The 23,168-nt window shown below is 38.4% G+C and overlaps 3 protein-coding genes across 4 annotated transcripts; 1 reads left to right on the top strand and 2 right to left on the bottom strand.

Annotated features, from left to right (window-relative positions):
- Positions 1-59: 59 nt before the first annotated feature.
- On the bottom strand, positions 60-1,882 carry ddit4 (DNA-damage-inducible transcript 4). Its single transcript, XM_063482878.1, has 3 exons — positions 1,733-1,882; positions 1,276-1,498; positions 60-1,183 (listed from the first exon to the last, which is right to left on the bottom strand). The coding sequence occupies exons 2-3, from the start codon at positions 1,457-1,459 to the stop codon at positions 684-686; spliced, it is 684 nt and encodes a 227-aa protein (XP_063338948.1). The 5' UTR covers positions 1,460-1,498; positions 1,733-1,882; the 3' UTR covers positions 60-683.
- A 1,453-nt stretch (positions 1,883-3,335) lies between these two features.
- Positions 3,336-7,053, bottom strand: anapc16 (anaphase promoting complex subunit 16). The gene is made up of 4 exons (XM_063482881.1): positions 6,923-7,053; positions 6,480-6,632; positions 4,402-4,476; positions 3,336-3,973 (listed from the first exon to the last, which is right to left on the bottom strand). The coding sequence occupies exons 2-4, from the start codon at positions 6,619-6,621 to the stop codon at positions 3,864-3,866; spliced, it is 327 nt and encodes a 108-aa protein (XP_063338951.1). The 5' UTR covers positions 6,622-6,632; positions 6,923-7,053; the 3' UTR covers positions 3,336-3,863.
- Positions 7,054-7,160: 107 nt separating this feature from the next.
- Positions 7,161-22,933, top strand: ascc1 (activating signal cointegrator 1 complex subunit 1). Of its 2 annotated transcripts, none has more exons than XM_063482879.1 (10): positions 7,161-7,477; positions 7,597-7,699; positions 7,823-7,920; positions 8,006-8,184; positions 8,298-8,431; positions 10,008-10,127; positions 10,238-10,362; positions 10,979-11,052; positions 13,287-13,431; positions 22,264-22,933. In XM_063482879.1, the coding sequence occupies exons 1-9, from the start codon at positions 7,363-7,365 to the stop codon at positions 13,401-13,403; spliced, it is 1,065 nt and encodes a 354-aa protein (XP_063338949.1). In that variant the 5' UTR covers positions 7,161-7,362; the 3' UTR covers positions 13,404-13,431; positions 22,264-22,933. The 2 variants fall into 2 exon arrangements, with proteins under 2 accessions (XP_063338949.1, XP_063338950.1); XM_063482880.1 differs by lacking the exon at positions 22,264-22,933 and adding an exon at positions 15,828-17,027.
- The last annotated feature ends 235 nt before the right edge of the window (positions 22,934-23,168 follow it).

Raw genomic sequence — 23,168 nt, forward strand, 5'->3', positions numbered from 1 at the left:
GAAAAGTCAACTATGGATCATTTGGATATGAAAGATTGAATAAATAATAAGAAGAGAAAAACTGTTAGAAAACAATAATTTATTTTCATTCAATAAAGGTACAAAAAAAAGTTCACTGAGTATTTGAATATCAACCGAAGCAGGACAGGTCTGCACAACACAAGATCAAGGTACATTTGTAATCTTAGCCGCGGCTTGCACAAACAATGCACAAGGCAAGCAAGCGTAGGCCTTTCACACTTCACAAAGGTTACCAACTGTTCTCTTGGTGTACACTTCATCAGGCTTTGTCCAATTCAATTAAATGTCATGTATAAAAAGAAAAAGAACACAATGAACTTCAATAATAACTATAACAGTATAGCTAGCTGCCGTTGTTTAGTTTCAATAGAAACTGAGGTATGCACTTCCAATACTTGTAAATGCCATGTCACCAGATATAATATGATGGTTACATGTTGTCATTTTAAAATCTGAATGTCAGTGAGCGAGTATTAGCACTGCCTTCTCCAGGTACCATAAAGTTCAGCCCCTTTACAGTGGGAACAGTAGGCTACATCATGACAAAGTCCATCTGATACACTTCAGAATGCTTCATATACATGTAATTACAGTAACAGGCCCCTTTGTGAGCTTTTATTGTCCTCTTGTCAGCATCAAAGTACATCAGTCCTTTTTATTACTTAACATTCCTCAATTAGAAGATCTTCAGAACTATACAGCTTCTTCTTGATCACACGGAAACCAGTGCTAAGTTTAATAGCTTGTCTCACTACTGGAGTAGAAGGAGACTTTGTGCTAAAAAGTCCTTGAATTTTAGGCCAAAGGCCGCCCGACTCTAGCCTCAACACCAGAGCGAGCTGAAATGTGGGGACAAGGTATGGGTCCACAGATAGCTGTCCCATGCTCTCACAGACATCCCCTTGCTCAACGCAGAGGTCAATGAGAGCCCCTCTTAAACCGCAGGGCTCACTAGCTGCCAGATGAAGGAGCTCTTGTCCAATGTGCTCCAGAAGTTTGTCTGGAATGAGCAGTTTTGTACATCTTAAGGCACAATCTGTGTCTTTGGCTTCTCTCAGACTTCGTGCAATCAGGTCTACTACTTCTTTTAAGAGTGTCTCCTCCATTGGATCGTAAAACAGGTCCTCATTGAAGGCACATAAGTCACTTGAGACATCTGAACCTATGTAAAAGACAAGAATGGGTTAGAACCTGAAACTTGCATACAGAAGAAAAGAATCATGAGATGTGAGATGCCTATGCAGCATTGCTTACCTGAGTCTGAGAGATCACTCCTGCTGCTATTGTTGGACCCTGACTCCATGCTCCTGTTGTTGGCAGGTGTGCTGAAATCAGTCAGTCTTTGAACCAGTTTGCCCCAGGACAGCCTTCTGTCGCTGCTGTCCACTGGAGAAGGAGGTGAGCTGCCGATGTCAGTATATGCAAAGAGTTCAGGCATGGTTGTCCTCTCTGCAGTATCAGCTGCTTATGTGGTCAACTGTCACAGGAGAAACAAAGGCAACAGATGAGCACCCAACTACTGCCGTTTATTCCACGTTTAACGACTTAATTAAACATACATATCAGGCTTTTGAGGTATAGCTTTCTACTAAAGATATGAACAATAAACATTTTCAAAACACCTTTTTAATTTGACTGCAGCTAGAAGCTGTTTCACTGTCAAAATTAGCTGTAAACTAGCAAAACTGGCAAATGAATTCATTGTACTTACTCGTTATTTAAATTCTGCGTGGTTCAAGGTCGCGGTGGATGTTTAAGATGCGTAGTTTTAACGGTTATTGTCTGCAACTTGTATCTGGAAACTTCTTTCTTCTGCTCTTCCTCTCTTTCTCTCACCAGCTGCCAAGCTCCGCAGTCTGTCCTGCAACAATGTTTATATATGTGGGCTGCGAGGCCACGCCTGTCTCTCCCTACCCAGCCAATCAAAAAGAGAGGCACGACACCAGCGCTGCTTCTTGCCTGGTAACATGCCAGCAGAGAAGAAAGACAAACAGGAGGAGGAGGAGGAAAGGGGGTGGTGGGGGATGAACAGCAGACCCTAGTGTTATGGATATGTTTCAGGGGACTTGAGTGGGCTTGAAAATGATCTTGTTGTTTCTTTGTTTGATATCTTATGTGGGTATTTGATAAACCGTTTTGCTGTATGTGCACCTACATTTTAACAGCAAGTAGGCCTGGATGAGCAGGTTCAGTGTTGCAGTGCACATTACGTCACCTGTTTTGCTAAACCATTACATCAGAATTTTTTATCTGGCACACAGAGATGCAGAGAACACTCAGTGCGCTGTGCACAAGGCAAAAAGATAATAAAAACGGCTACGGGATACCTCTTTCTACATTTACCCTTGAGTTACAAACAAAAAGACTGCACATAAATGACATATGTCATCATTATTATTATTATTATATGAGCTATTTAGCAACGTTGTACGCAGAAATGCGCGCGCGCGGGGGGTGGGGGGGGGGGGTGGTTGTTATTGTAGCATTTTTGCACCATTTATTACTTCATCACAAAAGATACTCTGGTGCTAGCAAAGTGTTTTAAGGCATAACACAAACTGTGTGTGAGAGTAAAAAGATGTAGCGGATTTGTTAGAATACTAGAATACAAAAGCAAGTTATTTGTGTCGGGGCCATAGGCTACATAGTATACATTTTGCTCACAGCTGTATGTTGGAAAGCAGCCAGAGGCTATGCTGCATTTCTGCACGTGAGTAGGCGTGGAATACACTGTACTTTGTTAGACAGGAACTGAAATACATAAACACGTGTAGGAACACTATGTTCTGAGGTGGATGCTATAAAAAAGTTATCAGAAAGCTTTAGCGGGGGACGTGGATTAAGAAGATTTAGTAGCTTGAGTAAAAACAACGAAAACTATGAGAAATCACTTTTTAATTGGATTCTCAGAAAGTGTGGCCTGAAACAAACTAGGAAAGGAAATTTAGGCTCCAGCCAGAGGTGTGTCCTGTTGTGTTCAGGGCTGTCCTGAAACATTCAGTACAGTACAGTACACTCTGTACACTCTCACCCTTCACTTGCTTGAAGACAATCATTCACTGAGGAAAACACCAAGATTTGCACGTTTACTCACTGTCACCACAAGACAAAAGTGGCATGGAAAATTACTGCACTGATGGGTTTCAGACTTTAGCTCGTTCGAAGAACAGAATGAACAACAGCAATATCAAAATACATACCACAAAAAAAAGAAGTACAAAGACTTTTCTATCCTTGGATTTAACAAAACTTAACACAGTGAGGTGGAGTTGGACAAAATACACATCACCAGGCAAAACAAACAGCAACCAATGTGAAGAATGTCCCAAGTCTGATTTTATTTACAAGCTCTCTTTGTTTTGTTCCAACTGCTGCTGGAGCAAGGACATACACAGAAAGGAGAAGAGACCAACGGTGCAGCAGGCATTCACGTTTATAAATTACAGTGGAGCCATTTGGAAACACAATGCTTCTCTTCAAGGGATTCAATACCAAATGTAGTATTTGCATTAATATGAAGGCTAATTCCAATGAGAGAATCATCTTGAACAGCCTAAAGCAGATGGAAAATCTGTTACCTTGTGAATTGTGTAGTTACTAATTTATAAGAATGTTGTTGACAAGATTTTACTTAGTAAGCTGGGTTTAATGTAATAAGTGGTTTAAAAATAAAACAATCATATAGAAGTGATAAAATAACACATCTCACATTTGGAATCTCCAGATAACACTTTTCAACTTATGATACAGAATACAGGAGGGATATCATTTGTAACTTGATAGGTTACATTTTCCTTCTATTTGGCTGATTAAATAAGCAAAATACATCTGAATCTCTTTATTTAAGATGGTGTGAATCCCAATAGCTGTTCAATAGGTTTATACCGCCACTCATCTGCTTCTAGCTCCTCCACCAAGCTCGCCAGTTTCTCCATTCGAGACACTTGCTGATCTGTAAGAATGGACATTACTCATTAGTATACCTGTTTCTATTAGATCAGGGGTGTCAAATGTAAAGCCTGGGAGCCAGAACTAAAGATTTTAATTCGGCCCACATGACTTTACAACAACTGAAGGTGGCCATAAATTGTAGTCTTTTAACTGTATTTTCATAAAAATACAGTTAAATAATGATAACCATTTATATGATGCCAACGTGATTAAGTAATGGATCAAAACAAAAAATGTTTGTTTTTTCACCGTCTATATATCTCGCAGGGATTAAATTTGTAGTTACACTGTGAGAAATGGGAGTTTCAGTCATCCAGCCCATTTAAGATGAAGGTAGGCTGTATGTGGCCTATGATGTAAAATGAGTTTGGCACCCGTATTAGATCAACCAAGACTAATGTGAAGCTATGCAAATATAGTTAGACTTACCATGTTTAACCTGTTTCAGTGTTGAGGCCACTTGGTAGCTGAATACAGACTCGCATAAAAATCTGTCAGAGCCATCTAAAAAGAAACGTAAAATGAAAAAAAAGTTCAGTCAAATAAAGAATTCTTATTCAAGCTTTGGTCTCCAGGGTAATAAAAGCCAAAACGTAGATTTCAAGCTACATTAGAAAGAGATCTTAAAATATTTCATATATTTATGACATAAGAAGTACAAAAACAGTAAAATACAGCTAAAATAGTTTTGGGTTTTTAAAAAACATTACAATGTCAAAGCCTAAGACACAACATCCATTAGTATACACTCAACCACCATTTTATTAGGCACACCTGTTTAGCGGCTTGATAACACAAACATGCAATCAGTGAATCACAGGGCAACTCAATGGTCAAGACAACCTCCTGAAGTTCAAACCGAGTGTCAGAATGGGGAAGAAAGTGAGTCAAGTGACTCTGAATGTGGCAAAGTTGTTGGCATTTCAGAAACTGCTGATGTACTGGGATTTTCCCACACAACCGAGGGTTTCGAAAGTTTACAGAGAATCGTACGAAAAAGATAAAATATCCAGTGAGCAGCAGTTCTCTGGGTGAAAATACCTCGTTGATCTCAGAGGTCAGAGAAGAATATCCAGAATGCTTCAGGCTGATAGCAAAGCAAAAATCAATGCAAACAAACCACTCGTTAAAACCAAAGTAAGAAGAGCATTTTTGAATGCACAACACAACAAATCTTGAAGCAGCTGGGCTACTGCAGCAGAAGACCCCACCATGTGCCACTCCTATGAACTAAGAACAGGAAATTATGACTGGACAATAGACAAAAGAAATGCTGCATGGTCAGATGAGTCTCGATTTCTGCTGCCACATTTTTAGGGTCAGAATTTGGCGGGACCAATATGAAAGTATGAATCCTTCCTGCTTTGTATCACTGGATCTCGCTATTGATGGTGGTGTAATTGTGTGGGAGATATTTTCTTTCTTGAGTATGATTTAAATGCCACATATTACCTGAGTATTGATGTTGATAATGTCCACCCCATTATGAGAACGGTGTACTCATTTTCTGATGGCTGCTTCCGGCAGGATAACACACCATATCACACAACTCAAATGATCTCAAACAGGCTTTCTGAACATGGCAATGAGTTCACTGTATTCAAACTGCCTCCACAGTCACCAGGTGGAACAGGAGATTTGCATCATGGATGTGCAGCAACTGTTTAATAACATCATGTCAATATGGACCAGAAACTGGGAAGAATGTTTCCAGCACCTTTGCTGAATCTATGCCATGAATAACTAAAGCAGTTCTGAAAGCAAAAGGGGGTCTGAACAAGTATTAGGGAGGTGTACCTAATAAAGTGTCCAGTAAGTGTATGTAGACCTGGCAACAAAGAATAATTTAAGTGACAAATAAATCCTATGTAGAGGATTTTTGAAGGACTAAGAACTGCAGGCCAACAGATTCAACGGATCATTAGGTGTTACACTGGAAATATTGAAGTGAAAGAAAGACCCCCCCCCCCATTCCAGTCAGATGTTGTAATTTTTCACATAACAGTTATGCTAAAACAAAAACTCTGATCTCTCTAAATCCTTTTTTCCCACCTTCATCGTGGAAAGAGACCACTTCCACTATTCCATTACAACTCAAAAGCTTCATCAAAGAAGAAACATGATTACTTAGCAACACTGGCAGGAGACACAACCATGATCCTAACCATGCTACTGAAATGCCCCACACAGCATAAAAGAACTTAAAAGGCTTAAGGGTTTCGCTTTATCTTAATTTGTCTACCATGTGCAAAAGAAAGCACTTGATTGTGAAGAAGAGAGGCAGACTCTGCTTTATAGTAACATATCTTTCTTAAATACTTTAGAAACACAGGCACATATATTCTCAGTGTTATACTAAAGTTGGCAGATATTATAATATTAAGGTATTATGTTGCAAAACTCCTACCATTATATATGATTTTCATATGATTTCTATCTCCTGGCTATTTGGGAGCATTTGGGCAGCTTTTATACAACTACTTTTATCCGGTTTTCCTTCATCGTACCTTCCATCATTTCCCCTGCGCCTTTTGGATACGTATAGAGGACTTTCCTTGGTGGGATGAGCTCGGAAGCACTGAACCCGGAGCCAGTCACGGAGCTGCCGCTCACTCCTCCCGCAGAAGAGGACGAAGAAGACGCGGCCATTGCCTCGATAACTTTAAACAACACACACAACAACGACTGTTGTTACTACCAGTTTAATGTGTCAAACACAGATAAAGCAAGGTGGTTCGTGTTCTAGCAATCACAAAGGCTTTTAAACATCCAAACCAACCGGTAGGGGTTAGCTTGGAAGGACTGTTTCACTAGTTTTAATGATACAACATTGCTAGCAATAAAGCTAACTATTCTGCTTATACTAATGTTGATGATAACCACCCAGCAGAAATATTAACAAATATAATATGGCAAGAAGTCTCCATTTTTATTTAAAAGTACAACTTACCGTCGATGTCACAGCAAATATAACAACTTAAAATCCAGCCAGTTTTTGTTGTTTTTCAGACGTATACCAGTAGTTTACGACAGAGACCGCATTTTACGTTCGTCGCGACAGGGGTTGCTGCTATCGCAGATTTTACAATCATAGGGATGGCTCGTCTCAGTCGTCTGTCGCTAAAAGGTCGTTCAATGACTTTTGTAGATCTGCTAACACATTTTCCGACACATTTAAAACGTCACTAACCAGGACAGTTCCACCTAGCTAGCTAAATAAGTTTTGAAAGACAGACTTTGTTATTTTATACAATTTTCACTTAGCTGACAAGCTAGTATATTATCTACTAAGTGTTTTTGACGTTGTCAAAAGTCACCTCAGTATCGCCTGAACCGTCGTTTCTGTTGTCAGATTTGCACAGGTTTGCTAACACTAGCTAGTTTACCAGCATGGATGTCTTACGTCCACCTCTTATAAATATAAATGGAAGAATATACCGCAGGAATATAATTAAGGAAGAGCATTATGAGGAAGAGGAAGAGTTTTCTTACATGGGACCACCAGGTAAGTCGAGAACTATCCGCTAAGAGGTGAAGTACATGTTTGTAAGAAGCTCCAGATAATGCTGTCAGATTTTAGCACAGTTTCTTTTTAAAAATGTGAGTATATTTCTGTGTTTCTAGATGATGAAGAGCTTGGAGAAGATGAAACCTGTGATACCCACTTAATTGAACAGAGTGATAAAGGATATCGCTGTGCCATCGATGTCCCAAGTGTTCTTTACAAGTGTGTCATCAACAGATCAACAGTAGACACATGCTTTGGTTGTCCTTAACCTTTCACTTCCTGAAAATAATACAAGCAGCATAACGTCTGTTTGTGTTTGTCTGTTTTCTTTGTGTTCTGTAGATACATCATTGGGAAAAAAGGAGAAACGCGTAAACGTCTGGAGTTTGACACAAAGACATCTATTAACATCCCAAAACAAGGAGTGGAAGGGCAGATTGGTGGGGACTAAGGGCAAATGTCACTTAAAAACTGAACAGAGAGCAAAAGATATTTCCCTTCACTCTCTCTCTCATTGTCTAACAGTCATTACAGGTTCTACCAAAACTGCAGTTTCATCTGCTGTCACTCGGGTCGAGGTCCTTGTTGAGAGTTTCCGGAGGAAGCAGCCCTTCACACACTTTTTGTCATTCCCTTTAAACGACTCAAAAATTCAAGAGGGATTCCTGAGATTTAAAGACGAGGTTTTGAAGCAATGTTCACAGGTATCTTCTGTAAAAAGGAACCAAAATATAACTGGTGACAGTGAGGGGCAGTTATGACAATGTATTGCTTAAGGAGATCATTTTACATCATTAACAAATTCCATGTTCTGTAGGATCATGGAGTAGAGGAAAGCATATTTCAGAACCCTGCAAAGCTCCACTTGACCATCGGCACCTTGGCTCTGTTAAATGAAATGGAAGTGAGAAAAGCATGTGAACATCTCCAAGAGTGTCAAAATTTCATCAGGTAAGGCCCGAACAAGGTTATTGCATTATACAAAGCACTTAATGATTTTGGTGTATGACTACAAAAGAAATCGCACTTTGAAACAGAATGAAATGTTAAACATAAGCGATCTAAAAATAAGTAAATAAAATAAGAGCAGTGAAAAAATGTAAATGTAAAACAATCACTGACTTAAAAATACTAACATTATAAAATGAAACACAAAATTATAAATTATACAACAATCAGTAAAATAATCCTAATAAAATAATGTCACACTAGGCAAAATTAATTCATAGATTTAAAGAGCCAAAACAATAAAATTGCAAAACAAAGTAATGTTTAACCTTCCTAATGAAAATCCAGGGTAAAGAAGTATGCTACGGTTAAAGATTTCAACACTTCCAGCTGCTGTTCCATCCGCAAAAAGCTAAAAGCTGCCTCCCTTAAAGCTTTTGCTGTGCACTTAGGATCGACTAGCAGAATCCTGCTCGAGAACCTATTGGTTCATATTTTCAAAACTTGTGTGGTGCTTTAAAAAAGGAGAAAAATAATTTACAAATCATCTGTAACTGTCAGTCTTATGGGTTGGTAAAAATGTTTTTGTTCATTGGTGTATGCTTATACATCAGTTATTAGTTACACCTTTCAAGCATCCTTTTTTGTTTTCAGAGTGGCCTCTGAAAGCAAAAAAGTGGCCTTCTTCATGACTTTGATTCAACAAGGTGTTGACAACATTCCTCTGACATTGTGGTCCAGTTGCTGCAGATTTGTCAGCTGCACATTTATGAGAATCCATCATTCTACCCAAAAGAGTTTTATTGAATTGGGTTCTATTGACTTTGGAGGCCAGTGGAATACAGTGAACTCAACTTCGTGAAACCAGTTTGAGATGATCAAGCTTTGTGACATGATTCATTATCCTGCTGGAAACAGTCAACAGAAGATGGGTACACTGTCTAATAAAGGAATGGACATGGTCAGTAGCAATTCTCAGATTGGTACTAATGGACCCAAAACGTGCCAAGAAAACAGTAGCCAAACCACTACACCATCACCAGCCATTGTATACAAAGCAAAATTGATCCATGCTTTCATTTTATTTACTCTGATTTGAAAGTCGCTGGACTCCTCAGACCAGGCAACATTTTTAACATTTTGTTGAGCACATGCGAATTGTGGCCTCAATTTCTCGCTCTTAGCTGACAGGAGTGCCACCCAGTGTGCTCTTCTGCGGTTGTGCATTCAGACATGCTCTCGGCATTGCTTGGTTGTAACTAGTGCTTATTTAAGTTACTGTTTCCTTGCTGTCAGCTTGTAGCAATCTGGACATTCTCCTCTGACCTCAGGTATTGACAGGAAATCTTTATCTAAATTCAGTGAGTTATGAATGCAGTGTGTGGACTGAATTGTTGCATCGTTGTTAACTTTCTGACCAAGTATCTCCAGCCTTATTTCTGAATAGGAGAACCTGTGTCATTGTACTTTACTACCTTGATTAGCTGCTTACATACCCAGACAGTTTCACTGTAACATTTATTTAAAAAAAAATAGAGTTTGTGTTACACCACAATGATTTTCTTTGTTTTTTCATTAGAGACATCACTGAAGGAAAACCTCTCCCACTGGAGGTGACAGACATAGAGTACATGAATGATGACCCAGCAATGGTGGATGTTTTGTATGCTAAGGTCAATGTTCGAGATGGATCTGACAAGTTAGTACATCAGTGAATAGTTAAATAACGACATTACAAAAATCCAACATTTTACTGTTTTAACTTTATTTCTTTAATCTCTGTTCTATTTTAATGGCATCACATTATAGGTTGCAGGTGATTGCAGACAGACTGGTAGAGCATTTTGTCTCTGCAGGGCTGATGGTCCGAGAGTGGGACAGAGTGAAGCTACATGGTACTGTGATGAACACTCTGTTCAGAAAAGACTCCACAGGTAAAGACATAAACACACACATGCCAGCCTAACTCGCACGAAGGCATAGTAGAGAAGTTATTGAACTGCTGAGATCGTATTGATTGCTGCCGCCCAGTGGATGTTTGCCAATTTCCCCTCATTATCTTTTGGCTTGGAGTGTAGCTGCAGTGACGACAAAGCAGAGTCTTGACCAATTCTGACAACAAAATTGTGCAGAGAGGAATCGGGGAGGCAGTTCTCTGTTTGGCCACAGTTCTGTTTACGTGCACTGAGCTGCATGTTTTCCAAGTACTCTGACAAAAGCTTCATTCATTTTGGACATGGATCAAGTCCAGGAGCAGTTCTCAAATTTGTACTGGGCTTACCAGCAACACAACACAGAGACTGTGCCACTGCTGACCATGTTTACCGCCTTGTGGATAAGCCCTATTAAAATTCAGTTTTTTTCATCTTATAGTCCCTATTTCACAAACTCATTTTACTAACTAAATGTCCTTGATTTTGCTCGTACTGTTGTAAAGCCACTGACAGGTTCAAGTAAACATGTTAGTTTATCACTGAGATAACATATCTGTATCTGTGTGTTCTGTGCTTTATTGATCAGCTTGTTCTTTACACTCTCGTGTTTTTACAGTGGAAGATACGGGCGCAGCAGGACGTCAAACCGTCAATGAAAGAGAGGCTTTTGATGCCAAAAACATACTAAAGGTTAGCTGAAATTTACTACTGTTGGATTGAGACACATACTCACTTCTTGACTGCAGTTAATAACAATATGATAGGCAATAGCACTGGGCGGGATGGAGGTGCAGTGATTAGTAGTGCCAACGCCACAGTAAGACGGGTGCTAGCTTGAGTCTCCTTGACTCCTGGGGCTTGTTGTGGCATATGCATGTTCTTGTGCTTTTCTCTGGGGTCTTTGGCTTTCTCCCACAGTAAAGATTGTTTTGGGTGGTCAAAAAGCCTAGAAAAGTGCTATATAAAAGCCAGCCCATTCAAAAAACGTTATTACTGTATTAGCACAATATGCATAGTTTCAGCTGGGGAAAAAATAAAATACAGTGTTAGAATTTTGTGTATATACTAATTGCGAAAATGTATAAAAACTCTAAAATGCATAAATAAATGAATACAAATGCATCTTAATTGCTATGTTCAGAAGCTTGCAGCAATATTACACCATCCAATTGATGCAACATTGTTTTTGTTTAAAGTATATTGTGTATAGATTTTCCAGCTGTGGTTGAGTTGTCCACAGCTAGTCCCATAAGATCTTGTCTTTTAATTGGTTATTTGCTCTTTTAGTGAAAAAAAAACATGAAAATTGAGAGTATTGTATTGATTTTTGGTGCTGATTTATATTTATCTACTTTAGGAAAAGGTCTTTTCATTTCACCCGGGACAAATCGCTTATGTTCTCACATTAGCTGTGATACGAGCTATGTAATTTAATGTTAAACCACCTGATCAGCTTCACGGCAGTCCAGGCTCAAATTGTGTTTAGTTATGATTTCATCTCCAGGTGGGAAACACTGATACACTCATGTTGATTCTGAAGTTGTGCTGGAAGTGAGCAGCGTTCAGTTTTGCCACCCTGAAACTGAACCAGTAATAAAAATTTTCTCATGTGCTTCTCCTAGTGTGATGTGTCAAAATTAGTTTCTCCCCCCTCCTATTTTTTTGTGTCACAGCTGTAGACCTTTTATATTAAAAGAGGAATGAACCTCAGGTCTGAAAAGTGAACCCAACCTCGACTAACTTGTAATTTTTAAAGAGGTTTTGAGCAGTAGTTCTGCAGGCTTTCTAAACGTCTTTCAAAGTTTTTCTTTGGACATTGGCTACGTAGGATTTTTGTTAAGCTACTTAACCTATGACCTATGATTCAATCATAAAAGAGGTTCAAGGAATGAACCAGTGTTGCCTACACATAAAGACACAATTGAATATTGGTTGTTAAGCACTTTGTTAGAAATAGCCTGTCATAAAAACATATTTTTTGTTTCAATTTCTTTATTTCAATCTATGACAAAATCTAAAAATAGCAGTTTGACAGGCATAAAATAATATTTTATACCAACAGTAGAGGTATTAGCCAAAAAAACTTGCATATCTCTGCCTGGTAAGCAGTGTGTCCTTAAAATAAAATTAAGAAAACTGGACAATGTGGACAAAAGAAGATGTCTGGCCTAAAAAAACAGGCCTAAAAACTGTCTGCAGCAGATGAACACTACATGAAAGTCACACATTTAAACAAAAAAAAAAAAAAACAACTTGCAAAAATTCTAAATTTGAGGCTTCAAAGCGAGCCAACAAATTAATGGGTGTTTTCTGTGTCCGTCATTTATATACAGTCTCTGCTGACTGACTACTGAAAACCTGTTTTTTTGGCAGAAATATTAGGGAACACTACTTAAGAATGTACTTTATTAGCAGTTGTTATTTTTGGTAAAAATAAAAAAAATAACGCACCAGTACAGCTCAAAGACCAGACTCTTGGTTGTTTGTGTTGTTTAAAAAACACTTGTCAGAGTCAGGTTGCAAAAATCTTCCTGGTGGAGTTTTGACAACTGAAGTGACAACTGAAATGCGACACTGGAGATGAAAAGCTCTGACATTCACCTTCCCCTCCTCTGCAGAGAAGGTCTTTGTTTGAATAACAACATTGTTGCTGCTGTTTTGTTTTTTTTTCTCTGAAAGTGACACAAAGGTGGCAGCCAAAAACTCAGCCACCTATAAATATGATAATACCATGTTTGTGACAGCTTACCTTGTTTTCACAATAGAATTTGACAAGCAGTTTTTAACTTTCTAACACAGTGTTGACTGTTTGAAGTCAACACAAGTTATCCTGCTTTGTTGTAGCACACGGTTATCTGAAATAGTCTTGACAATATTTTTTTTTTTTTTTACAAGTTTATGAATTTAATGTGTTTTCATTACAGAAATTTGGTGCTTATTGTTTTGGAGAGTTGGAGCTGAATGCTGTCCAGCTGTCCCAGAGATATTCAACAGACTGCACTGGATACTACAGCTCTGCAGGGAGCATCAGCTTCTCTTGAGCTCATGCAAGAGTGAGCATGTACTGAGGTGGGGAAATTAATAAGGTTTATAGCTTTGAGAGCACTGCAGCATTCTTGATAGCTCTGTCCAGTAGATGGCAGCATAGATTGAGTCATTTGACTGTTAACAGAGTTTTCACTGGAGATTGGGTCATGGTTATCCCTTTAATAGAGAAGAATAAAAAATATTAGATGTACTTTTTTAACCCCAGTGCCCAAATGAAACATAGAAATCTAGTTAAATGGAGTTTTCAGATACTTGTTTTTATTTAGTTTTTAGTTTTATTCCACATTTTTTTGGGCCTGGTATATTTATCTGACAAGTATTTGAAGATAAGATTGTACATTAAAACATTTGCTCTTTCATGTATTCCTAAGGACTAAAAAGCTCACAAAAATGTATAAAATTCTAAGTTTTATATTTATATCAAATGAAACAAAAAGCTGCAGGAAGAAGAAACTCTTGTAATGCTGATCATTGTAAAAATGAATAGTTTACGAAAATTAATAGGCAATTTGCAGTTACTTCAGCTACTTCTGTAATGGCCAAAGTAGCTGCAACAGTAAACCCATTATTGTAAAATTACCTCAAACAGAAACACATATAGAAGCTGTTAGGAAAAACATAATAGAGGACCTTATATCATTACGTTCACTGGCCACTTAGTAAGGTACATCTGTTCAAATGTTTAATCAACCAATCACATTGCAGCATCTCATTATATTTAGGTATGTAGATATGGTTAAGATGGCCTGCTGAAGTTCAAACTGCAGTATTCTCTTTGGACCCCTTACTAACTAAGCTTAATTTAAATACCACAGCTTACTTGAGTATTGTTGCTGACCAAGTGCATCCATCATGGCTGCTGTCAGCAGGATAGTGCCTAATTTATACTGCTGTAGTGAATCTATGTATAGCCAATAACGTGCCCTATACATTTCTATTTGTATTGACTTTGTCGACAGGGATGTTAGTTATATTCTTAGGGAGGTGCATGTCAGGTTACGGCGTACAGTTAGAGAAGGGTTTGTTGTTACAAAATACCTATTGTGTTGATTTTACACAGAAATATAAATACCAAATTGTGCCATGCCACAAAGCTCAAAACATCTTAGTTGTTTCTTAAACATGACAGTGAGTTCACTGTTCTCAAACAGCCTCCACAGTCACCAGATCTGAGTCTAATAGAGGACCTCTGGAATGTGATGGAAAGGAAGATTGGCATCATGGATATGCAGTCTGTATCACCTGTCTGATGCTGTCAAGTCAATGTGGACCATAATCTTTGAGGAATGTTTCCAGCACAATGTTAAACCTCTGTTCAACTAATTAAGGGAGTTCTGCAGGAAATCTGAGGAGGTCCAATGCAATACTAAGTGCACCTAACAAATTAGCTTTACACAAGTGAAAGTTAAAAAGCTGTTATCCAAAGTGATTTTAATTTCTAGGTGCCCTCGCACATTGTTAAAATTGTGCTACTGGCATTGAATTCAGTTCCATCTAAATATTTGGCTTAAACGATTTACAATCTTTGCATCTTGTTCATGTTTACATTTTACACAGCATCCCAATAGTTTGCAGTCCTGATAGGTTCAAATACAAATCCTCTACCAAACTGGCTTCTATAGCTGTCCAAACACTGGTTGAATTTCATGCTGCTCTAATCTCTTGCTTGCAGTACTCTATGTCATAGCCATGATTTACACCTTTCCTTTCATCCTTTCAACGCACTGCCTCATGAAAGTGTGAATGCATCACTGATATGATCTTTCAGACCTTTTTTTCCCCTCCAGCTTTTTTTCTTTTCCTTTTTCTTTAAATCTTTGCCTTTCCCACATGAACCTTGTCCTCACTCCTGACTGTCAACAGTGTCAGTGAATACAGACACTTGCTTTTGCCATCACAGCTTTTTTTTATTTTCGCTTTCCCCTCAGCTGGCAATGCTCTCTGTTTGGCATGCAGGAGGGTGATTGCCAGGCAGCCAAAAGTTGCACTGATAAAAACAAAGGGGTCTTTTTGTTTGTCAGCTTTGCAACCCTGTCCTATCCACCCTCCCATCCCAGCAGTGGCATGATTTTCTTTTCTTCTCTTTTTTCTTGAAGCTGCTTGCACAGATTCCCATGCAGATTTTGTTATTGGATATAGACTAGCCAGCTGAGCTGCCCATACCCTAACTATTTCATTGTCTTGGAGTACAATCTTTTCCGACCTAGGACCTGGGACCTAATTAATCATGCCCAGAGCTCTTGACAGCATGCTTTTTAGTGGGTCAGGATTGCATCCAACATAACAGCACTCCAGCTGATAACAGAATTCTGAGACTTGCCAATACTATTGCTCCTAAGCACAAAAAGAAAGCATCACAAGGCAATTGAAATTTGATTGAATTCATTGAGACTATGCCTCTGTTTTTCTTTTGGCAGGGACATGATTGAGGATGTTTTGCACAGATGTCCGCATTAATGATTGTACTGAAAACACACGAGGAAACATACGTCATCCGTAGACACGGACTCTGAAGACAGATACAATTTGTCCTGAGACTTAATATAACGCATTCAGACTGACTGTTTATTTAAATGGCCATATGTCTTCTTAGTTGTATAGATCGGGAGCATATTGGATTATGGCTGCAATGAAGGAATAATTTCTCACTATCAGACATTCATATTGTCTTGATAAATTGCTTAATTATCTATGAAATGTCAGGAAATTTGGAAACATGGGTAACATTTAGGATGCCAGATTTAACATTGATAAGTGGGAAGCAAACATTTAGTAAATGGTTTTTGAAACTGTAATTTAGTTTTAATTAAGTTAAAAGCTTCGTGTTTAATATTTAATAAATTTTCAGTCTGTTTTCAGCTATAAATGTGTCCAAGTAAGAATTTGCTCACAAAAAGATTGATAGATTGCTACATTGTATAGATCATTTAGAAAATGTTCTTTATGTCTGTTATTTATATAGAAAGGACATAATATAAAAAGTTGCTGAAAAAATAATTACTACAGTCTGTCTTTAAATCACTTGATTTCTGTAAGGCTAAAGTCCCAAAAAGGCCTAGAAGACCGGTCAGTAAATCCCCTGCAACCGTCACTCTCTAGGGAAAAATGTATATCGACCAAGTCGAGGTTGGAGACAGTTGCTCGTTAAAACTGGTTACAAGCAGTGAAAACTGTGACCAATTTCACCTTGTGTCTGCCAGCAACCTCCAGGAAGCACTTGCCACCAGCCAAAGAATATACATTTTACCCTAACCACCAGTGCTTGCCAATGTTTGCCAATAGGTCTCTAGGACTGTGTGACAAGGGCCTAATGCTCCAATCAAACTAGGAAAAACAGTAGTTAAAGATCATGGCATGATCATGACTACTCAGCCTGCGATGGTGACCAAATCTCCAACCACTCGCAGTCAGTTGTTCTCTTCAAAGAACCTTTGGTACATCAGGTTGGCGATAAAACAGCAATAACACAAAATCAGTCTGCTAAGAGTTTCTAATTAAATGTTGCATGTTTGCATATTTTTGATAATATGAAGATTAAAATGGATAAATCTGCAAAAATAGCAAATCTGTTGCAATTTTTTGCAAAGCTGTTGTCTACACACACAGACAAACATATTAAACAGAAATATCTGAAACAATTCTTTCTTGACTGGACACAGTTACAAATTTTTCAAAAACAAAAACAGCCTTTATTGTACATGGCATTTCTGCTAACATTCCTAGTAATGCCCCATGAGGTCCTAGTCAGAAAAAAGAAAAAACTTTATTTTGGCTATGAAAGCACATGTCATATTTCCTACACCATGACACCCTGTTGTCACAGCGTAAGCAATTTTACGTTTCATCTGTGAGTGGTCAGAATGTCATGGCTTATCTGTGAACATAGTTAAATGTGGCTTTGCATGTCCGTGTGGGTGAGCTTGCTTACGCACTCCCCGACATACATAGTTTTTTCTGTCTCTGCCACATCCCTCTACCTAATTAGTCATCTCCGCAGTCCCTGCAGTGAGAACGTCCAACTAGACCCTTAAGATTTCAAAACTAGCATGAGCCAATTTAAATAAGACTGATAAATGAGACCCCTGCGTCTGTTGGTGTTACCAGCGACCTCTTTCCCTTTGTGGATCTGCGTCTCTATTTCTAACGATCTAAAGAGACAGAGGAGTTGGGATTTTAATTAAAACGTTACACATTTTAGCTGTTTATGCAGGCATGTGTGCATGTGCTTGTTTGCATGCACTGATAAGCATTTAGAAGGGCGGTAAACGACACCCACTGAAAATGTGCCTTTGCAGTATAAAACAAGCTGATAAAACCTTATTTTCCAGCCCATTTGTTTTTGTGATTTTTAAAAGGATTGAAAGCAAAAGCAATCATTTCGTTGAGCCTGCAACACTTTTAAAACTTGCAATGAACTGTTCAGTAATAAGAAATTCATATCACATTTGGTAACTGAAGTCTTGTTATCTTGACCAAGTATTGTACCCCCCGCTCCCCCAACCCGATTTGCATAGTTAATTTCATGGCAATGTTCAAAGTAGCCTTTTTAAATGCAAAAGCCAGTTTTTAAATGGGTTTTACTTGATCAGTGTCAGTCTTTTTTTTTTTTGTTCTTTTCTTTTTAGTACATTTTGGATTTTGATATTCAGAGCCACACTTTGGAATTTTTCATAGGGTAATTAGAAATGAAGCTTTCTTTCGATATGGAAAGCGTTAACGTCTGCTGGGGGAAAAAATAGATTTTGGCTGACAGACATGACCTTTAATACAGTAGATATGTTTGATTTGCATGCTTGGAGTAACTAATGACATGCATCAAATCAATTAAGTGCCTAATTACTTTTTAAGGTCACAGTAAGGTTTGCTCAGTGTACACTCAGACTGATACAAAGAATATTTTAAATCAAATATGACATATCGAAAGGTAGTTTGGGCCTTTTTGTGCCGTGTATTCCTCTAACACACTTGAATCCAGTTGTATGAACTTATTCACTTGTGTCCATGGGAAGTAGAAAGGTGCTCTATAAACAATCCTGCTAGACAAAACTGAAATTTTGAAACTGGATATCATTAAGGGTGAAATATGACGGCGTGCCCTTTTTAAACTCTCTTATGTTTGACTCTCCAGTCGTGTGTCACCACCGACTGAATTTCACACTGATCACTCTGTCACTAATAGACGTAAACGGGGCCTTGATGGAGAGCCAAGGCTAGAGTATTTGAAATGTCTAATATGTGTCTCTAGCGAAAAGGCAGGTGATCCCTGCACCAGCTCTTTATCATTCAGAGTGCTGAGTCTGGAGGCTGCCTGCAGCTGTCCACGTCTGTTTACTGCTGGAGGCATTCACACAGGGAGGAAAGGCAAAAAGCTGAAAGTGTTTGAACAGTAAGAAGTCATTCAGAGCTACTGTTTACTTTATGTACACTTAGCACTACAAGATTTTAAAATGGGGCTGCAGGAGATTATCATCACCAGTTACATTCTGTTACTTTAAAAAAAGATAAAATTATACTTTAAGCTATGAAATGTCAGGAATTGTTGAACATGTTGCATATAAGGACCCAAATTGCCTCTCAAAATCTAGATATGTTCCAATTACAGTAATATGAAAGAAAACAGTCATTAAATCCTCACATTTAAGAAGCAGTAGCTAGTGAACGTTTTGACATTTTGTGTAGTAAACCACTTAAATGATAAAACGTTTGGCAAAGGACTAAATCTACCAGATGTTTGACAGATGTGTATACACAATCAGCAGACACGGTCGAGATGACCTGCTGAAGTTCAAACTGAGCATCAGAATGGGGAAGAAGGGTGATTTTAAGTTACTTTTCAGAAACTTCTGATCTGCTAGGATTCTTCTACACAAGCATCACTAGTGTTTACAAAGGATAGTTTGAAAAAAGATAAAGTATCTAGCAAGCAGCAGCTCTCAAAAATATCTTGTTGATGCCAGAGGTCAGAGGAGAATGAACTTACTGCTTCAAGCGATAGGAAGGCAACAGTAACTCAAATAACACTTGTTACAACCAAGCTATAAAGATGAATATCTCAGAATACACAACACCCCAAGCCTTGAAGCAGGTGGGCTACACCAACAGAAGACCATACCGGGTGTCACTCCTGTCACTTAAAAAAAGGAAACGGAGGCTACAATTTACACAGGCTCACCAGAAGACTGGAAAAAATGTTGACTGGTGTGATGAGTCTCGATTTCTGCTACAACGTTTGGATGGTAGAGTTAAAATTTGGGGTAAACAACATAAAAGCATGAATCCATCCTACCTTGTATCAAAGGTTCGGGGAGGAGGTGGTGGTGTAATTGTGTGCCAGATATTTTCTTGGTACACTTTGCGCCTTTTGTCTACTTACCATGTCCATCGTGTCTTCTGAATGTTACTTCCAGCAGGATAACACACCACTCCACAAAAATTATCTCAATGTTTCTTGAACATATCTGTGTACAAATGGCCTCTACAGTTACCAGATCTCTATCTAATAGAGCATTTTTGAATATGTGATGCTATTATGTCAACATTGACCAAAATCTCTGAGGAATGTTTTTAGCAACTTTTCGAAGTCTAGCCACAAAGAATTAAGGCAATTGTTAAGGCAAAAGGGGGTCCAGTCAAGTATTAGTACTGGGTTGACTGGTGACTGGAGTACTTGTGGCCTTCTTCTTTTAAGATGTGCAGCCCAGTGCTTCATGGTCTATTTTTATGAATGATTTTTGAATGAATATATCTGCATATTAGGCCAGGTAGCAACACTGAAAGCACTAAGAGTCAAAGGAAACTGTAAGGTGGTGTTTCATAAAATCAAAAATGAGCTCAAGGTTGCTAAACTGTTCCGGAGAGCACTGCAGAGGTGGGTGATTGCTGTTACTGTATCACTAGTGCTGCTTTACAGAACAAAATAATGTAATAGCACAAGCACAGATGATGGTCAACACTCTTATTTCAGCACTAAATGCGAAGGATGCTTATACAAAAGTTATAAATGTTGTGTCATCTGTTTATCACGCAATGTGAAATTCCTTAGTGCATCACTTAACACTCAATTGTTTTTTTACTCTTAGTATATAAAAGTGCAGCTGATGGGGATTTGTCATTTAATAGCCGGTATAAGCTTAATAATACAGAGTAAAAATGAAACCCTGTACTGAGACTGAGCGTGTCACAGTTCAGAGTATTTGCCATCTTCTGTTTATTGTGCACGTTTAATTGAAAAAGGTGCTACACTCTCTTCCACCTCTGCAGCAGCTGCCTGCAGTGCAAAACAGCAGTTTTCAGTACTTGCCAGGAAAAGGCAAACTGCTGTCAGACTGCTCTCAACTAACTTTGCACTTTTAATAGCTGAGTGACCCAGTTTGAATCCTATTGAATTAAATCTATACACATTTATAGCAGCTCTACTTACAGCTGTAAGTCACTAAGGATTACTTATTAAATGTCTCCCCGTGCGGTTTATTCTCTCAAAATATCTTCTTTTGATGGGATTTCCTGTCCATGATCCTGTTTACAGGCTATTTGCTTTTTTTTTTCTTCACTGTGTCCTTGGGTACCTCCAACTGGACATACACAATTCACACACACACAAAAGCAAAAACCACAGAGGGGACCTTTGTAAGAAAACAAGTACTTTGTTACTTTATTAATATTTCATACCTTAATGCCCTTTACTGTACTGTTAGGGTCCCTTTTTATTTTTATTTTCTGTACATTTGTATTGCATAATTGCATATGGGCATGAAGTAACTGACTTAGAAAGTCACCTGTACAGTAGTGTGCAAAAGTCTTGAACCACCCATCATTTCTTTATATTTTGCTTCCAAGGAGAACTATCTTGTATTTTTTATTTTTTTTAAGTGGTCTTGAGCAAGGGTTCTCCAGGATCTCGGAAGGTCTTTCAAAGTTTTTCTTTGGACATCGGCTGCTTTTTTAAGCAACTTAATGCTCACCTATAAATCATTCAAGGATAAAAGAGCAATTTATTCAAGGGATGAACCTGTATTGTCCACACAAAACAGACAACTTGGCAATAAAAATACATAATTTCTTTAATTGAGTCAACAAATGCCAAAGGTAACACAGTTTGACAGGCAGACAGTTTTTGCACCAACAAGGTCACTCCTAAAGTGCTATTAACTGAAGACCTGGCACATCCCAGCATGATGTGCAGTGAGTCCTTAAGCAATTTAAGGAAACTGGACAAGTGAAGGGCGGAAAAGAAGTAGCAGGTCTATATAACAATCTAGAGCAGATGAACAGTATCCAAAACTCATGTCCTTAAAAAACTGGAAAAGATCCAGCAAAGACCTGACACAGGGACTGAGAGCTGCATCTGACCCTGTTTGCCAAAATCTCATCGGAGATGATGTCAGTGAAAGTGGCTGTCAAGAAGCCATTGTGTTGCCAGTGGCAACAGGTCTTGTTAAGTGACACATCCATATTTAAAATTTTTGCTTCAAATCGTCACCACCATATATGGAAGTACAACACTGAGTGTGTAGAGCCATCCTTAAAACACAGTGGAGGCTCTGTCATTGTCAGGCCGTACGGATGAATGGATTTATAAATACAGAAAATAGTTTAATCAAACAATCATACCAAATATTGACTTACAAGCTTGTTCAAATTGTATGTATGCTTGGACACATTTTAAAAAGTCGCTGCTCTCATTTTCTTAGGAAAATAAAAAGACTTAAAAAGGTGGCTCAAGACATCTGAGAATTTATAAGCAAGTAATGAAAGAAAATCAGCAGACTAATTTTTAGATGAACATAACGGTCATTAGTTGCAGCCCTGGGGGCGCTTTAAAGTACAAAATTCATCTCTGATTATGTGTTGCAGGTCTTTGATGAACACGACAGCAGGATTGGAAATGTTAAAAAATGCTCGCTGATGAAGAAATTCTTTGCTGACAGCTGGACACGGACACGACGTTACAGCATCTTTCCTGAATCTTATGTTGAACTCATTTGGAAAATTGGGATGTGGGTTGTTTTCTCGTGCTGTATATTCTGTTTTGATTTGTCAGGAATAAACAAATGTGTGTTGCATCCAACCATTGCCTTCTGAAATTAATTGTTGTGTACCAGAAATTCCCGAAGTGATCTTTACGGAGCAGTTACATCACTTATAACCAATGTACATCTGTGATAAGGTGCAAAGCTCCTGTTGAGCTTCACGAGCTGTTTGTGAGACAGAAAAGAGACGCGTTGTTTACATTTGTGGATGGGAAATTTTAACAGATAAGGAAGCCTTCAAGTTTTTTGCTGCATGGAGTCTTGCCTGATATTCAAATGAAGCTTCCCGTCCCTCTGCTCCTTTTGTGTAAACTGATTACGCTCGGTGGAGGATTGATATGGTTTATCTGCCTAGAGAGGAGCAGGAGGAACCGATGCCATCAGCTAATCCCTTTACAATTAAAGGCACTCTTCCACAGCGTGACTCTTGATGTGTAGAAGAAGATGTTAAACAAGTTGCATGGAGCTGCTTTTATGTTTAAGATGCAAGAGGCTTCACATTGTGCTTTTTGATATGTGTGATTATACAAGTTTTGGTTAAATGAACGTGAATATTGTCATGTTAGGCACATTAAAGAGCATTGTAGTCTACTTTACTGTGAGCTCTGTTCTGTTAAAGGCTGTAATAGATGTGATTCGGTCATGTGTTGATAGCTTTAAATAACATATACATACAGCATTGTCTTCTTGGTTGGTATATTTATTTTAAAGTGCCTCTTGTCATCAAAA

Source organism: Pelmatolapia mariae, linkage group LG8 (genome assembly GCF_036321145.2).
Source record: "Pelmatolapia mariae isolate MD_Pm_ZW linkage group LG8, Pm_UMD_F_2, whole genome shotgun sequence".
Taxonomy (NCBI): Eukaryota; Metazoa; Chordata; class Actinopteri; order Cichliformes; family Cichlidae; genus Pelmatolapia; species Pelmatolapia mariae.

Bases quoted from the DNA above. Each gene is read 5' to 3' on its own strand.
- ascc1 (XM_063482879.1), top strand. From the start codon at position 7,363: ATGGATGTCTTACGTCCACCTCTTATAAATATAAATGGAAGAATATAC. The intron at 7,478-7,596 runs GTAAGTCGAGAA...CTGTGTTTCTAG, and splicing joins TTCTTACATGGGACCACCAG to ATGATGAAGAGCTTGGAGAA. The intron at 8,432-10,007 runs GTAAGGCCCGAA...TTTTTTCATTAG, and splicing joins GAGTGTCAAAATTTCATCAG to AGACATCACTGAAGGAAAAC.
- ddit4 (XM_063482878.1), bottom strand. From the start codon at position 1,459: ATGCCTGAACTCTTTGCATATACTGACATCGGCAGCTCACCTCCTTCT. The intron at 1,184-1,275 runs GTAAGCAATGCT...TCTTTTACATAG, and splicing joins GAGTGATCTCTCAGACTCAG to GTTCAGATGTCTCAAGTGAC.
- anapc16 (XM_063482881.1), bottom strand. From the start codon at position 6,621: ATGGCCGCGTCTTCTTCGTCCTCTTCTGCGGGAGGAGTGAGCGGCAGC. The intron at 4,477-6,479 runs GTACGATGAAGG...GTTTCTTTTTAG, and splicing joins CGCAGGGGAAATGATGGAAG to ATGGCTCTGACAGATTTTTA. The intron at 3,974-4,401 runs GTAAGTCTAACT...CCATTCTTACAG, and splicing joins ACTGAAACAGGTTAAACATG to ATCAGCAAGTGTCTCGAATG.